At 39.3% G+C, this 16,393-nt stretch overlaps 1 protein-coding gene across 3 annotated transcripts in view; it reads left to right on the plus strand.

Moving 5' to 3' along the window:
• CPT1A (carnitine palmitoyltransferase 1A) overlaps positions 1–16,051 on the plus strand; it is a 112,892-nt gene extending 96,841 nt beyond the window's left edge. For all 3 annotated transcript variants that reach the window (XM_077460794.1, XM_077460796.1, XM_077460795.1), the window contains exons 17-19: positions 1,759–1,872; positions 2,457–2,549; positions 7,992–16,051. In XM_077460794.1, coding sequence (XP_077316920.1) covers positions 1,759–1,872; positions 2,457–2,549; positions 7,992–8,090 — 306 coding nt within the window. In that variant the 3' untranslated portion in view covers positions 8,091–16,051. The remainder of the gene's footprint in view (positions 1–1,758; positions 1,873–2,456; positions 2,550–7,991) is intronic.
• Positions 16,052–16,393: the final 342 nt, after the last annotated feature.

Genomic DNA, 16,393 nt, shown 5'->3' on the forward strand with positions numbered 1-16,393 from the left:
TACTGACACAAAATTAGCAGAAGGAGCCCAAAGGGTGGCGCTAAAAAGCTGAAAAACGGCTACGTTCCTATTTGTTGGCCAACAATCGTGTGCCGTGTGTATGAAAGCCAAGTTTGGGCCCATGCCCTTTCTGACAAAATTCCATGGTTTTGTTGGTGAACAATCCGACCACCACTGTGATACAGAAGCAGTGCTCAGCTGCAGGCTACATGAGATGTACACGTTACATGGGATGCTGTAACTTATAACTTTCAGGCTGGGTTCACACTATTGCGAATTGGATGCGGTTTCCCTGCAGGAGATTGTGATCGGCTCTCTATGGATCTGGTTCACTCCTCTCCCGGGCGGCTCGGGTGCAAATTGCACATGAGTCCTGTCTAGGGCTGAAACAACGAATCGATTAATCCACAACTAATCGATGACTATTTTCATAATCGATTAATCGGCCAGTAACATAATGGGGTTAAAAAAACCTCAAATGAACCCTTTATAGTACAAAAAGAGCAAATCGCTACTGTAAATATTACTTTCACTGTTCTACAGTAAAAAAAATGAACCCCTTACAGTAGTGATTATCTGATTTTTGATTTTTTTTCTATTATAAAGGGATAATTTTAGTTTTTTTAACCCCATTATGTTAGTAAAAGTCTTAGACCTGGTTTACATCTATGTGCTTTTTGCACAAATGCACTACAGTTCATTTACATGGTTTCTTATGGGACACGTTCACATCTGAAAGGGTCAGGGACTTTTAATGCAAAATGTTGCTTCTTTGGTTCAATATACTTCAATGGAGAAGCTGCAGAAAAGCATGTAATGCGTTTTTGCAGCAATTTGTGTTTTTTAATCTGCCCAAAAAAAAGGCAAAAATGCAAATTGCAGTAAAATCACGTGCACAAAAATCCAAACGTACAGCAAAAAGCACTGCAGAAACAGATCACAAGCAAACTGCATAGGTGTGTACCGAGCCTTATGCCGGCCACACGGATCAGTTTTCAGACGAAAAATCTTTGTACATTTGCTGAATGAAAGAATTTTGTTTGAAATTTTCACTTGTTTTTAACATTCTGTTTTTAAAATTGAATGTAATTTCTGAACGAAAACCACATACATTGTCTGAAAATTCCTTTGACTAAGAAGTTTTCTATTTCAAAATTTTCCCATCTCTGTGGTTGAAAATGAACATCAATTTGACCCACTTTTTTTTTTTTAAAGGTTATTACCCGATTAATCAAAACAATAATTGGCCAACTAATCGATTATGAAAATAATCGTTAGTTGCATCCCTAGTCCTGTCCGTCTTTTGTTCCATTTCAGGTCCGAATTCAGCCAAAATTTTGTGCTGAAATCGGAACCAGAACCGGTGAGATGCACCGGCCGCTCCATGCTCTAGTGTGAACCCAGCCTCATACAAAGGCCAACGGTAACCCTTGTAGCACTTACCATTTCACTGCCTGCTCTCAGTGATTTTCACAGATACTTCAAATGGGCTTTAACACCTAAACTAACCCTTATGTCGGCAAACCTAGTGTCTGAAACTTCTTTACCTAAAGCTACCAGTTCCATGCCAAAATGTAACAGCTGGAACTGAAAACTGAGCCGCATCTTCTGTGAATTACTGGAAGAGAAACCCCTATTGTATTTTTATTTGAATTAGCAACATGTTTAACTTAAGATTCAGATACTGTCATTTGAATCATTTAGCAGTCATTATATGGTTACTAGGATGATACTAATGTCAACATTTAATTCTCACAGGTCCTGTCGGAGCCATGGAGATTGTCTACCAGCCAGACACCACAGCAGCAGGTTGAGCTTTTCCAGTTGGAGAAGTACCCAGAAAATGTTTCAAGTGGCGGTGGCTTTGGACCTGTAAGTAGACTTGACTGTTCGTTTAATTTGCAGTGTAATTGTTGTGATCAAAAACTCCAAAGAGCTATTGTATGGTGATCCTACCATATTAAACAAGCAGGTTGTCCTGAAAGAATATCTAAAAAAATATTTTTTTAGTCTTCATTGGGGTATACACAAAAAACAATAAAATAAAAGCCTTGTCAATTCGATTAGCTAGATAAATTGTTGAAATGTACCATCATCCAAAATTATAAGGAATATAGGTCAGGAGGCCTGGTTCCCACACCGGGCTTACCGAAGGCAAAAGCGAGCTAACGGACTATTAGGGTACATGTAAAGACATTGGTAACAAAATATTTGAACCAGAATAAAATACAGACAAAGTTTATTCAAGTAATAAAATCATTTAACAATGTATAAACTGCTACAGGTGGCGACGTATTTCTACTAGTTTCGCTCTAAATGAGCTTCTTCAGGAAATACATGTGTCTGTAAGAAAATATGAGTATAAATATACATAATGAATTGAACAGAAAAAAATCATTCATTGGGGTATAGTATATTGCTGAAAAGATCCTGCTAACAGTTTGTTGCATTTGCAGGTTGCTGATGATGGGTACGGTGTCTCCTATATCATTGTTGGTGAAAACCTGATCAACTTCCACATATCAAGCAAATTCTCCAGTCCAGAGACAGTAAGTATAATATATTCTTGCTTCCTTTATGGCTAGTAGCTGTGGAAACCCTTCTTCAGATTTGGATGTGTATTGCTACGGACTTATCGTTGAAGTGATCAATGTCATTCTGATTAAAGGTGCCATTAAGTAATGATTGGTTTTGAAAGCCAGAGGTCCCCCAACTTCTGTTTTTTGTAAAAAAAAAAAAAAAAAAAAAAACATGAGGCAACTTTCAGAAAAAAAACTAAAACTTCCCTATCTAGGATTCCCTAGGATTGAGCGGGTTCCTATCTGATTGGGATAGGACTCACAGAGAACCTTAGTATTTGGATGCAGTACAAGTTTTCACCAGCAGGTGACGCTACAGGGAAAACCTCTAACTATATTCTCCAAGCCCAGAAACATGTACAAATACACAGAAACTTCCAGTTTTCTTTAAAATTCTCATTCACCCTGCAAGATGTCAGTGAGCCATGGTTAAACCTTAGTCCTTAACATAAAATTATACCTTACTACTCTAGTGCAGCACTACCTAACTCAAATGTAACTTCTTAGTAATGCACAACACACTACATCAAAAATTATTACATAAAAAAAATCACCTGCATGCTGGAAATTGAATGCAATTGGTGCTTCACACATACATTATATAATAATCATATTGCACACCATGTGATCTTGTGAAATAAGGCACCTGCCCAGCTACCAATTGGGGAAACCTCTCAGTCTCAAGTGCTGTCCTAGATGATTCTCGAAAACGAAGTTACCAGCTTTAGTTCTTGTTTGAAGAAGCAGTGTCGCCAACATACATAAAATTACAAGTTCTGACAACCTGCTTATGTCAGCAAGCATGGATAACTGGAAATGAGCTGCAATGGAAACTCCTTCATCGGACAGCAAATGTCTTAATGGATTTAGAGGAAGGTGAGTTATGCTCTGTACACATGGTCAGACATTCCGACCACATAATCTGTCGGATTCTTTCTGACGGATTTTGTCCGAAACTTGTGTTGCATACACACGGTCACGCAAAGTTGTCGGAAAATCCGATTGTTTCTGAACGAGATGACGCACAAATTGTACGATGGGACTACGTAGAGGCCAGCAGCCAATAGCTTTTGTCCCCAAATTTATTGTGAGCATGCGTGGCACTTTGTGCGTCGGAATTCTATACACACAATCAGAAAAAGTCTGATCGGATTTTGTTGCCTGAAAATTTTAGGTCCTGCTCTCAAATTTTTTTCCGTCAAAAATTCCAACGGTAAAAACCAGCTAAAGCCCACACACAATCAGATTTTCCGACAACCTAATCCGATCGGACTTTTCCCGGAATTTCCGACCGTGTGTACAAGGCATATGAGCTATTACCCTTTAAAGGGGAAAAGGCTGCAAGTTTACCTAAGAAGATATTAGAGGGTGTTGGAGACAACTGATCACCCAGAGAGTGGAGAGAAGGAAAGCGATGTTCAAGGGTAAGGCTGTGAGTGACCTATTGGATTTATAGGTCAACATTTGGAGGTAGGAGCATAGTGTGCACGATGGGCAAAACACGTGTGACACAAAGGAGTGGATTTTGGAGTGAATCATGGTGGAGCACGGGAATATTTCGGACTCTTATATTGTTCATGGACTGTATTTCATGAGACCACATGGTGTTTTTGACATATTGTGTTGGGCACTAATTATAAGTTAAATTTTTTTGCGAAATTAAGCAGTGCTGCACTAGAGTGGTAAGTTATACATTGAGGTGTGGGAACTCATTACAGTGTTGGCTGCAGCCTGGTTGCTTCATTTCCATCTCTCTCGTGGGGGGAGAGGGGGCTGACAGCCTCTCTACCCTTCCCCCCCCCCCCCCCCATGCCTTTTGCCTGGGGAGGGAGGGGGTGGGGTTGGTTTGCCGCTATCCTCCGAAAATATTGAGCACCAGTTGCCACTGCTCAGCTGCCTGTCGGAGCCAGGCAGTGGCCTGTCTGGCCTCATACACATTGTTGAAGTTGAAAAACTGTGCTTCACAGTGGCAAAAATAAAAGATCATGTTGTGGTCAGTATGCAATACCATCGCCTGCCACCACAACCCATAGAAGTGAATGGGATCACACCACAACTGTGGTTCAACCACATCTCTTAGATGCAGTTGCACCATGGTAAGGAGGAACTTTCAAATGACAAAAATTACACTTTTCGTAAATTAATAGGGCATTTGTCAACATTACCAGGTTACATTCTAGTTTTGGAAAATCTGTGAATAATGTTCGTCAAGTTCCAAATTTCCATCAACCTAGGCAAAGATTACATTTTATCTGAATACTATGTGCATTGTGGGTGTTAAGCACCATAAGTGACTGCGCAAAGTCTGTTACTTTCATTTGGATGATCTCAAGAGTAACGCTAGCCATGCACTGCTGGACTGGCCAAATCTTGATCAGTGTGTGGACTCCCCTACTTGACAGAAGTCGAATGTTTAATTAGCTTCTGTTGAAGGGACATAATGGAAAATGTTCCATCAGTCAGTGACTGCAACTAATCAGCTGATCAGTGTCAGAATACAAGGTCCTGGCTGGGGGATTCTGCCCTCCATCTCATTTGTGTGGATGCAGAAATCTGGCTGAACAAAAAAGAAAACCAAGTATATGCCAGCGAAAGCCAACTTTAGATGAGGAAGACCAGCAGAAAGCAATACTTGCTTCTGTACTATATAAAACACATAATATATAATTACTCTACATACTATAAAGAAAAACAAGGTTTTTAAGATCTATATATCCTCAAGGTAGCCACCATGCTCAATATGTGTAAAGATAAGTAAGGGATAACTATACAAATCCAAAAAGGTAAAGAGGCACTCACAAGTCTTACAACGGAAAAAAGTCAAAGCAACAGCATTTTATTGTCAATGTTTCGACTGCACAAACAGAAGGTCGTAGCTCTATATTAAAATGGTTCTAAACCTAATTTTTTTATTTTAATTAACAAACATGGTATACTTACCTGCTCTGTGCAATCATTTTGCACAGAACATCCCTGATCCTCCTGTTTTCGAGTCCATCGCTGGCGCTTTTGGCTTCTGCCACCATAGGAATCCGCTTCCTATAGTGGCACACCTGTGGACTCTATCCTGAGCCACGCTGTCTCCGTCCATTGACACATACAGAGCAGTTCTGCCCCACCCCCTGCTCCCTCCTCGCAGGATTTGATTGACAGCAGCAGGAGCCAATGGTTTCCACTGCTATCAATCTGCCCTGTGAGGAGAAAGAGAGTGGAGAGAGCCGCTGCTCTCAGGCACGGTGCTGGATTGAGATCTGGCTCACCTAAATATAAGGGGGGCCGGGGGGGGGGGGGGGAGCTGCACGCTGAAGGTTTTTTTAGCCTAATGCATTGAAAGTATTAAACCTTTTTTCTTTACAACCACTTTAAGGTAGAATAATGCAAAAGGAACTAAATAACCGTGTGACAGTCTATAAATGATTTACAGTGACTTGTGGTTGGAAAGTCAAACACAGACGTGCAAGTGTGGTGTCTGACCTTGTTTTTTGTTACAATGTGAATATAAGTGCAACAAGAATTATTATTTTTTTTTTATAGAAGAAGGAAGGATTAAAACCTCTCCATGCACTCTGGAGCTCATAAACAGCCGTTTTGAACGTTGGATTGCTGGCAGGAAAACGCTGCTTTAAAAACACAATTTTATCAGCATTTTGCATTGCCATTAATGCTCGTTTAGCAGCGCTAGCTTTTAGCTGCGTTTCTCTGCCGCTGCCCTATGGGAACCCATTTATTTGAATAGAAGTCGAACCACAAGTCGGATCATGATGATCCAACTTGTGGTGCGACTTGTGTGCTGAGGATGAAGGGGAACCCCGCCAAAATGAAGGAAAAAAAATTGGTGTGGAGTTCCCCCCTCAGACAATACCAGGCCCTTCGGTCTGGTATGGATTTTAAAGGGAACCCCTTCGCTGGAGAAATGGTGTGGGGGTCCCCCAAAATCCATACCAAACCCTTATCCGAGCATGCAGCCCCCCCCCTGAACTGTACCAGGCCGCATGCCCTCAACATGGGGGGGGGGGGGTAAGTGTGCCCCCCCCCCCCACCCAAAAGCACCTTGTCCCCATGTTGATGAGGACAAGGGTCTCTTCCCGACAACCCTGGCCATTGGTTGTCGGGGTCTGCGGGCAGGGGGCTTATCAGAATTTGGGGGCCCCCAGATCCCGGACCCCCACCCTATGTGAATGAGTATGGGGTACATCATACCCCTACCCATTCACCTGGAAAAAATGTGTCAAAAATAAAACACACTACACAGCTTTTTAAAGTATTTTATTAGGCAGCTCAAAATTTACTGACAGAAAAAAAAGTGAAAAACATTTTTTTTTCTACATTTTTGGTCTTTTTTTTTTTTTTTTTGTAAAAAATAAAAAACACAGCAGTGATTTAAATACTACCAAAAGAAAGCTCTATTTGTGTGAAGAAAATGAAAAAAATGTATTTGGGTACAGGCGGCGCTGAAAGCTGAAAAAATGGCCTTGGGCAGGAAGGGGATGTAAGTGCCTAGTAGGCAAATGGTTAAAAGGGTTGTAAAGGCAGAACGTTTTTTTATCTTAATGCATTCTATGTGTGTAGCAGCCGCCTCCAGCCCCCCTAATACTTACCCGAGCCCAATCTCTATCTGGCGATGTCCACAAGTCCCTCGGCCAATCCGGGACTCTCCCTCCTCTTTGGCTGAGACACAGCAGCGGCGTCATTGGCACCTTCAGCAGCTTCTGTCAATCAGTCAGTTAGGCAATCAGTAGAGAGAGGGGGTGTCTGAATGGATACACGGAGCTGCAGGTTGGCTCGGGTGCCCTTACTGCAAGCTGCTTGCTGTGGGGGCACTCAACAGGAGAGAGAGGCCAGGAGCAGCGAAGAGGGACCCGTATAGAGGAGGATCCAGACTGCCCTGTGCAAAACCAACTACAACAGAGCAGGTAAGAATGACATGTATGTTTTTTGTTTTTTTGTTTTTAATGAGACTTTACAATCACTTTAATATTGCTTTAAGCACTAAAATGGCTAATGCTATGTGAATAAATCCACTGCATTTGAAATTTCTTTTAGCCTAGGTTAGCATTGGAGCGATTTGGCATGCTATTTGACATGTAGATGGCAATTGCTGGCAATGGCATCATCGGAATCGGTGCGGCGCTGCACTAATTCCCAAAAGTAGGTTCTGTACTACTTTTGGCGACTTCGGGGTGCGATTTCCATAGACATCTGTGCAGCAACCCACACAGGTGTCTCTGAAATTGCCCCCAAAGTCAGGGCTGACATGCGGGAATGAAATTGCGCGAGTTCACCTGAACTCGCACAATTTCATTCCGCTGTCGAGGTGAACCTGGGCTTTCGAATGATTACTGTATGATCTCTAATTAAAACAATAACAGAATACTGTGGCAATTAAAATACATACTTTTTTTTTTTCCTTAGGATTCACATCGCTTTGGACAGCACATCAGACAAGCAGTGCTTGAAATTATGGGTTTATTTAACAACAGTATAAACAACTGCAACAAGGCCAAGAAGTAATGCACTCATATTTTTCTTCTAAAGAGACCAGAAAAATCATTCAGACACAAATCTAAACCATACACAATGCAACATAAGAAAATAGACTCTGTAGTTGCTGAATGTAGTGACTGCGAAATGACAGGTCATATCAAACCTGTTCACCTTACATCGGTTTAAGAATTTTCTTTTTTACATTTTTAGGCCTGTGGAACGTACATACACTTCATATCATTTCAGTTGCTGCTGGAATGTCAGACAAATGTTACAAGGGCTTCTTATATTTTGGAATAGTATATATAGCTGTGTATAACCTCATTTGCTATACTCTGAACATTACACACATTACTTTTTTTTTTTTTTTTTGTCTTGATTTGTTTTCAACTTGGTCAGCCAACCATCTTTTAAACAGTCCGTCTATTTATTGTTTTGTTTTGTTTTTGCCAACAGCTAACCACAAATGGTTGACATGTGGATCAAGAACTTCATCTACATCCAAATGCATAAAACATGTAAAGCTTAGAGGGGACCTAGACTCAGACAGCCTTACTCATAAAGCATCTAAACTCCAAAACAATCATTTCATGTATATCAGCTTATCAGTTCTTAGATGTGATGGTTGTGCTAACTCACTGTATTTATGAAGGAGCCATGGTTGTCACAAAGGCTGGACTTCGAAACATGTCTTCCTCTCTTCATCTCCATTACATGGCATATTAAAGTGGTTGTAAACCCTTACAAACCACTTTGACCTACAGGTAAGCCTAGATTAAGGCTTACCTGTAGGTCCAAGATACGGTTTAGGAGATATTTACCTGAAGACAGCCACCGCTGTCTATGGCGCATGCGCCATAGACAGCGGCGTGCAGGCGCACTGGGTAAGCCGCAGATCGCTGCGATATGCCGCGAGTGTCGGCTCCCGTGCACATGCACGGGAGTGACGTCATCGCTGCTCCGGCGAATCACAGCGCCGGAGCAGCGAGACCCACCAAGAAGATGGACGCTCGGAACTACAGGGGACAGCGGTGACTTCGCTGGCTCCTGTGTCAGGTAAGTGACACATAATGGATTACTATGCGATGCATAGTAGTCCATTATGCTTTACCTTTGCAGGGAATGAAAGAGGAAGTAAACCCGTCAGGGTTTACTTCCTCTTTAATAGTCGTTTATAGAAGGAAAATCTTTTTTTTTTTTTTTACTCATAGGACGTAAAAAACGATACTACATTTCTGGCAAGATCAATGGTATTTTCTGTACTTGCCGAAAAATGTTTTTAGAATGCAAAACAAAAAAGGAAATGCAGCCACCAAATCTAGAAACTGTAAACTGCAATGTATTAAATGTTTGTTCTTGGGTTTAGATAAGCGTCAGACAAGTAGTGAATGATATAATGCAGCTGCTCTTTAGCCTAGGCTCACTTTGTTATCCATATCACAGTGCTGTGTGGCTGTGAGGTGATCATCATATTAGGAGAGATGCCAGCTATCTCCAGGCAGAATTCTCTGCTTCTGGACTTCGGGTTCCGATAACACCAATCGTGTAATCAAAAACAGGAGTGGGCAGGATATGCCCCAGATGGTGTAGAATTCCTGATAGGCTTCTGTAAGGCTAGAAAAACAGAGGGTGCCTAGGCACCATTGCTAGTGGAAGTGCACTGTGTCTTCTAATCAGGAACTAATTGCTGAATATACATTTATACTATATGCTTTGACACATTAAACTTTGTTAATGAATACCTTTTAGACAGCCAAAGTTTTAGATTTTCAGACTAGGTCTGCTTTAACCTCATTTAAATTACTGTAAATATCACATTAACTGTACACTGTTACTTTGCTTTTAAAGGTGCTTTCCGAGCTAAATTACTTTTAGCCAGTGGTTCTGACCCCTACCCCATTTCCCCTGGATCAGGACCAGATTTTCAACTTACAGAGTGCCCTTAAACCAATCACAATTCATCTCTGAACTGACTATACTTATTGAAATCTGGTTGCTCTGGATTATTGAACATTCCAGTATATTATTGAATAAGTCTGCAGCTGTGATATCTCAATGTTTTTAGTATGATGATGGGTCTGAATTAGCTGGCAAATAGTATTTTAGCTTTAAAACAAACTTTTTAGGATACATAGGCAGAGAAAGTATATTTATCTACATTTAAACAGAACTGAGTTATCTTGGGGGACCTGACCTTATTACCAAATGTTAAGTTAACTATGTCGTTAGTTGAAATTACTTTGTGATCTTAATAAATACTTGAATATGCAGAGCTATACTCTGTAATATATGAAACTGCAATTTAATAATAAAAAAAATGACCAGGGAGTGGATAGGTTGAAGTATAAGTTTATGTAACAAATAAGACAAAGTAGGGTGCTTTATAGCAAATCTATAGTCCAATGAGTGAACTAAGCTGCCACTTCAATGCTGGAGCAGATGCCTCTAGATTAGTTCCAGAGAGCTTCAAGTGCCCTGAAACTTTGGGAGCTCTTGTATGCAAATATTGACCATCTCCTGAAGGTCAAGAGTTAGGGTTCATCCCATGCCACCTCTTGCCCCTCATTGTTTGCCAGTGATGTCTCCGAGATAAGCCAACGGTCAGGTGGGAGAGGCCAGCCCAAATTTAGGCCATGGGAGCTGGTTGGTATTTGCGTATTATAGCTTCCCAGTTCTCCAGACTCCTAGGGAACGCTTACAACAAAACTGAAAGTATAGACTGGTGCCTACTACAGCAGGTTGATGGCAGCTTCGTACATTTACCAGGACTACAGGTACACTTTAATGAAACTTGTTCAACCTTTAAAGCCAGTAGAGTTTTGATTTTAAATCATATTCTCCCTCTTAAAAGAGTTAAAGCGGTAGTAAAGTCTTTATTTTTATTTTTTTAAATGGTCCCTTGTGAAGGCTTAGGTCATAATGTACTAGTATGTATGGCATACTAGTACATTATGATAGACTTAGCTGCAGATGGAGTCCTCCAGGTGCTGACAAAGCTCTCCTTGGTCTTCAGCAGCTTCCATCTTCGCCCGGTTTTCTTTTCGTGTTCATGATCTTCAGGCACTTGAATGTCCGTGCCACAGGTGACATCACTCCCACGCTTGCGGGAGTGGTATTGCTGCGGCACGCAGAGTGGGCCGTAAATGTGGTCTGAGCTGCGCATGTGTGGCTCAGATAACATTACCTTCTGACAGGCAGGTGGGGCATTTGTAACAGAAGAGGCCACTAGGCTCTCTTCTGTTCTAAAAACCCTGCTTGTCAGTTGATTTTCACTTGTAAGAGATTACTACCACTTTAATTGTATCTATGTTGTCATTAAGATTTTGTAACTCAATGCAAAAAAACAATGTATACTGGAATCTGCTTGGTTCTTATGGGTATCTTTTAAAGATGGTGCTGATCTGTAAGTAGGTCCTGTACAAAAATGAATGGCATACTTATATGGCTCAAGGTTTGGAAAAGTACAGCACTGAAAAAAAAGTAACACAAGATGGAATATATTTTTCATAATGCAGATATATTCATGAAGATTATAGGAACCTTTTAGAATCTAATAGGATAGTTTTTTAATCTGCTGACCAGAAGCATTTATTTCAGGCCTTTTTGGCAACCTGGCTATTGGAATTGGTCCAGTTCTACATTATTGGACCTTGTTCTCCTTAATCGATATGATCTATGTTTTTGAATCTCTGCTCTCCAAAACGTGTATTCATAACTGCACAAAATCTACCATAAAATAGATAACAAGCCTAATTAAACTAGATAACTTGGGTGGTAAGTAGCATTAAAACAATATTGGAAGAGCTTCATTAATTGGAATGGGTGCAGCTATCCACTTTTGGGGTCTATTCACACCTTTGAGGCCGAGCTGTGATTGCCAAGACCTAAATAGGATCTCTGTTTTCTAGCCATATTTTTATGAAATACATTTTCTATTAAACATTAAAAAAAACTCTGATCTAGTCTGCTGTTTGTTGTAACTTCACTTGCATTACCTCTCTGGCTGTTACAACAGCAAAGTTGCAGTTTTCGGTTGTAGCCCGGTCAGTGTGAACAAACACTTATCATAGATCTCTGGCACTGATGTGTTTGTGATTGGCCTTTGTAAGTAACAATTTGGGGAGACATTACTTCAGTTTGTATTTTTGTAAATGCCTGTGCCATATTTGTAAACCTTTTTTTGTACATTTGAAGTGGTGATCTGGGAAAGTATGGGCATTTTGGCCACCCCTGTGTCGGGAAATCAAAATTCTGTGACAGTGCCTTATGTATACAAGACTCCCAAACATAGAAGCTATGGTGGGGTTTGAAGAAAAAAAAAAAAAAATATATATATATATATATATATATATATATATATATATATATATATATATATATATATATATATATATATATATATATATATATATATATATATATATATAATATGGATTATAGATAAGTGACTACAAAAATGGTGATTTAGAATGTGCTTTGTTGGCTAAGAGGCTTCAGAGGCCTCCATACCTATATACAGAGTATCAAGAAAATGATGCAGTAATAGCTGACTGTGCACAACCTTTGTAGAATGTTGACATTTTATAGGATACCAATAGCCTATTTTGGAGTATGCTTGAATGTATATTAAGATATGTTCAAGAGTCACAGAGATGTGAATATATTTAGAGATCGCTGCTCAAATCTCTTCATTTTATTTTGGGTGAAGGTTCTTGGAAGGAGGTGATTTATTATATGTACTGCCTTTTACTTACCTTAGATCAGTGGGCACAAGTCGTGGCCTTCCCCAGCCCTGTTCTCTTCCTATTCAATGTGGCCACTTGGTACTGCACTATCATAGACCCTAATAGACAAACTGTTTCCCTGTAGGGTTGCATAAGACACATGTTTTTCCAATAAAGTAAAGTTAACCCTTAATGAAATGTCAGAGCAGCTTTGCCCACCACTGCCTGAATGTTCGAAATATTAACAATTCTTACTAACGATTCTCTTCCAAAGATTAATTTCCATCCTGATGGAAAATCGGTTTTCTTGATATTTGCTAGCCTATCAGTTGTTTTAAAATTGTTTTGTATATGAAATTAACTAAATGTTGTGCAGCCAGATCAGGCAAAAAAAATTGTACCAGTTACGGTCCTTCTGAAATATCTGTAAACTATATGTTTCTTAGCAGTCCTAACTGTCTAGATCTAATGCGTTCCTCAGACAGTCTCTTCCTCACTCTTTCTACCTATAGAGACTCTTTTGCCACCTAAAGAAAGTTAAAGTACTGCACCCTGTAAATTAAGACTTTTAATATTTTTTAGAAACACCAATAAGGTGTCATAACACACAGATCATAAAAATGTTTGTTTATTGTACTTCAATAATAATAATATGTAAATACAAACAAAATTGAAAACAAGCAAGGAATATTAAATACAAATTTTTATGTTGCCAAATGCTCTTCGCTCGGCATGTTTCGCCAGGAGGCTTCTTCGGGAGCCATAAAGCATTATATATGCAATATATAAACACAATATATTATGAAAAATCTTTTCCAAGTAATTTATACAGAGTATAGATTTCAAAAAAGGGTGGCTTTAACAACAATTCAGTAAACAATATCACCAGTGTCATCAATCACATGTAAAACCGACCACATTGTGAAGGAGGATAAACCAAAGGAACTCTTACTACTGATATTCAAAAGGTTGATTGAACAGCCTTCACAAGGTGTCACTGAGGTTCGTGCATAAAGGGAACTGACCCCACCAATACTAGTAGGCCATGTATATTGAAAAAACAAGTTGGGTGTATCTACTACAGGATGATAAATTCGCCCCAGGCAAAGATATTCCAAAACAGGGGAAAAAACCTATTACAGGCGGTCCCTTAGTTATAAACATCCAACTTATAAACGACTGTTAGTTAGAAACGGAGGTAGACAACAGGTAGGGAGTGGAAATCTACCCCTAGAAAGGGAAATTCACTCCTGTAAAAAGGTACCTCCACTGATGCTTTATCACCAAGGCTTGTTTCCAGAACAACCTAAAATTTTCAAAATACAATTGTCATTGACACAGTGCAGTGAATTCTTCTGAACAGGGGCACAGACAGCAAAACAAACATTACAGGGGTGTTAACCCTTCCCTATGCTATCCAAAAAGCTTAAAAATATTTTTTTTGGCTGGAGTTGCACTTAAAAAATGTACCTGTTCCAACTTACAAATAGATTCAACTTAAGAACAAATCTACAGATCCTATCTTGTTTGTAGCCCGGGGACCGCCTGTATACCTTAGAACGATCCCAATGGTACCCTTCTATTCAATAAACTGATGGGAAAAACTATGGGATGGGGTTTCAAGGAGGAAACCAAAGGTTCCTTGCTTTCAATATTCAATATCCCTTGCTTGTTTTTAATATTTGTTTGTATTTACATATTTTTTTATGTTGCATAATAAATAAACATTTTTATGATCTGTGTATTATGGCACCTTTAAAGTCCCCTTATTGCTGTTTCGAAAAATGTTCTTTTCTGGGATGCAGGTGTCTTTTATCTCCAGTGTTGAAAAGCAACTATTGCCAATTTTTTTTTTTGGAACCGGAACACTTCATGGTTCCCAGCTGTGAAGTGTGGTTCCATCCGCCATCCCCTACTTTGCTACAGAACAGAGTAGTGACATAGGCGATGGTGGATGGAGCCATAGTGCGCAGCAGAGATCCAGGCAGAAGACTCACATGGAGGTGAGTTTGATGCTGAAGATTCTTCAGACTGCAAAACTCTTCAACACGTGGCACTGAAGTAAATACTAAACGTCTTCTTTTAACAGCAAGCAGGTTTTTCAATTTTCTTTAGGTGACAACAGTGTCCCATTAAGTGCCAGCCTCCATCAATGGAGAATCATGCAATACTCAGAGGTTATGAGGAGCACAGCAGAGGAACATCTCAGCCAGATTTGAATGGCAAAGCTTGAAAAGAGAGTATCATTTTCACAACTTCCACCCAAAGAAAAATTAATTGTTTCAGTAAAGAACTTCTTTAAAGATGGAACTGACAAACTTGTTAAATGCACATTAAGAGTCTATTACATGGTTTTGGTTAACATTAAAAAAAAAAAGAAAAATAAGGCAATTTATATTTCAAAAGATGAATGTTCATTAGTAACGGAATGGATTGCTTTTTTGTTATTATTTTTCATATCTTTTTTTTAAAGGTGCATTTCCCCTGATATGAATGTGCTTTATGAACTATGCCTTTAAAGCAAATATCAGCCTTAATTTTATTATGAGTCTAGCTTTTTTTTTATTATACTTAACGTTTTTATTTTATAAGCCCTAAGCCTGTAGTAGAGTAATGTCATTGTAACGCTTAGTGGCTCTTGGTTACCTCAACAAACAGGGCTAAGGTGTTATTTTAGCAGACTTCTATTAACTGAATAACACATGACCTTGATAGTACAGTATTAAAATGAACAAACCCTTTAAAACATGCACTATTTGGGGGACTGCACCTTTAAATGTACTGTGTAAGCAATGAACTAAGAATTGAAGGAAGCTTATCATACCTTGTATATAAACTCTAGATTAAAAGTCTATTTGGTTTAATCACATTGTCTCACACAAGTATAGCTACTACTTTGAGGAGGCTGTATAAATGTGCACTATTTATGACAGACTAGTGTCAAATTTGAGTTATTTAGTCAAATTTGTTATTAATTCAGTGGTGTAGGTGAAATCTGATGTACACTCGGGTGTTTACATATTATAGAAGCTGCCAATGTAAACTGTTGTTCTGACAGATGGGAAATGATAATTGATAATGTTTTTTTTTTTCTTCTATTTAATTTGAATTTATTAAAGTATATCAATTTATGTAGAAGTCCTCTTCTTTTGTAACATTAAGTACCACTGCATGTAAATACAATGTGCTCCGTTGGGTGTAAATCTTAGACTGGCTAAGATATTGGATTTAGACTGTCATTAATAAAAACTTAATTTAACTTTTTTCCAGTTTTGTTATGCTTTTTTTGTTGTTTAAAGTGTATGCGGGGGCAAAATGAGAAAAATAAAATAATAATTTGGTACATCTCTGCAATATATGAACCTTTCCACATTTTCCTTAACCATTTGCCGTTTGCCCCATAGCAGTTATGGCACAGCAGGGAGGCTCTCTTGGGCAGAATCACGTGTGTGTGTGTATGTATGTGTGTATATGTATGTATATGTGTGTGTGTGTGTGTGTGTGTGTGTGTGTGTGTGTGTGTATATATATATATATATATATATATATATATATATGTGATTTTGCACTTCCGCGTGCCACCCGCGGGCCACTTTTACTGTGAAT

This window comes from Lithobates pipiens, unplaced genomic scaffold, assembly GCF_037356315.1.
Source record: "Lithobates pipiens isolate NorthernLeopardFrog02 unplaced genomic scaffold, aLitPip1_a1.2 Scaffold_10, whole genome shotgun sequence".
Classification (NCBI taxonomy): domain Eukaryota; kingdom Metazoa; phylum Chordata; class Amphibia; order Anura; family Ranidae; genus Lithobates; species Lithobates pipiens.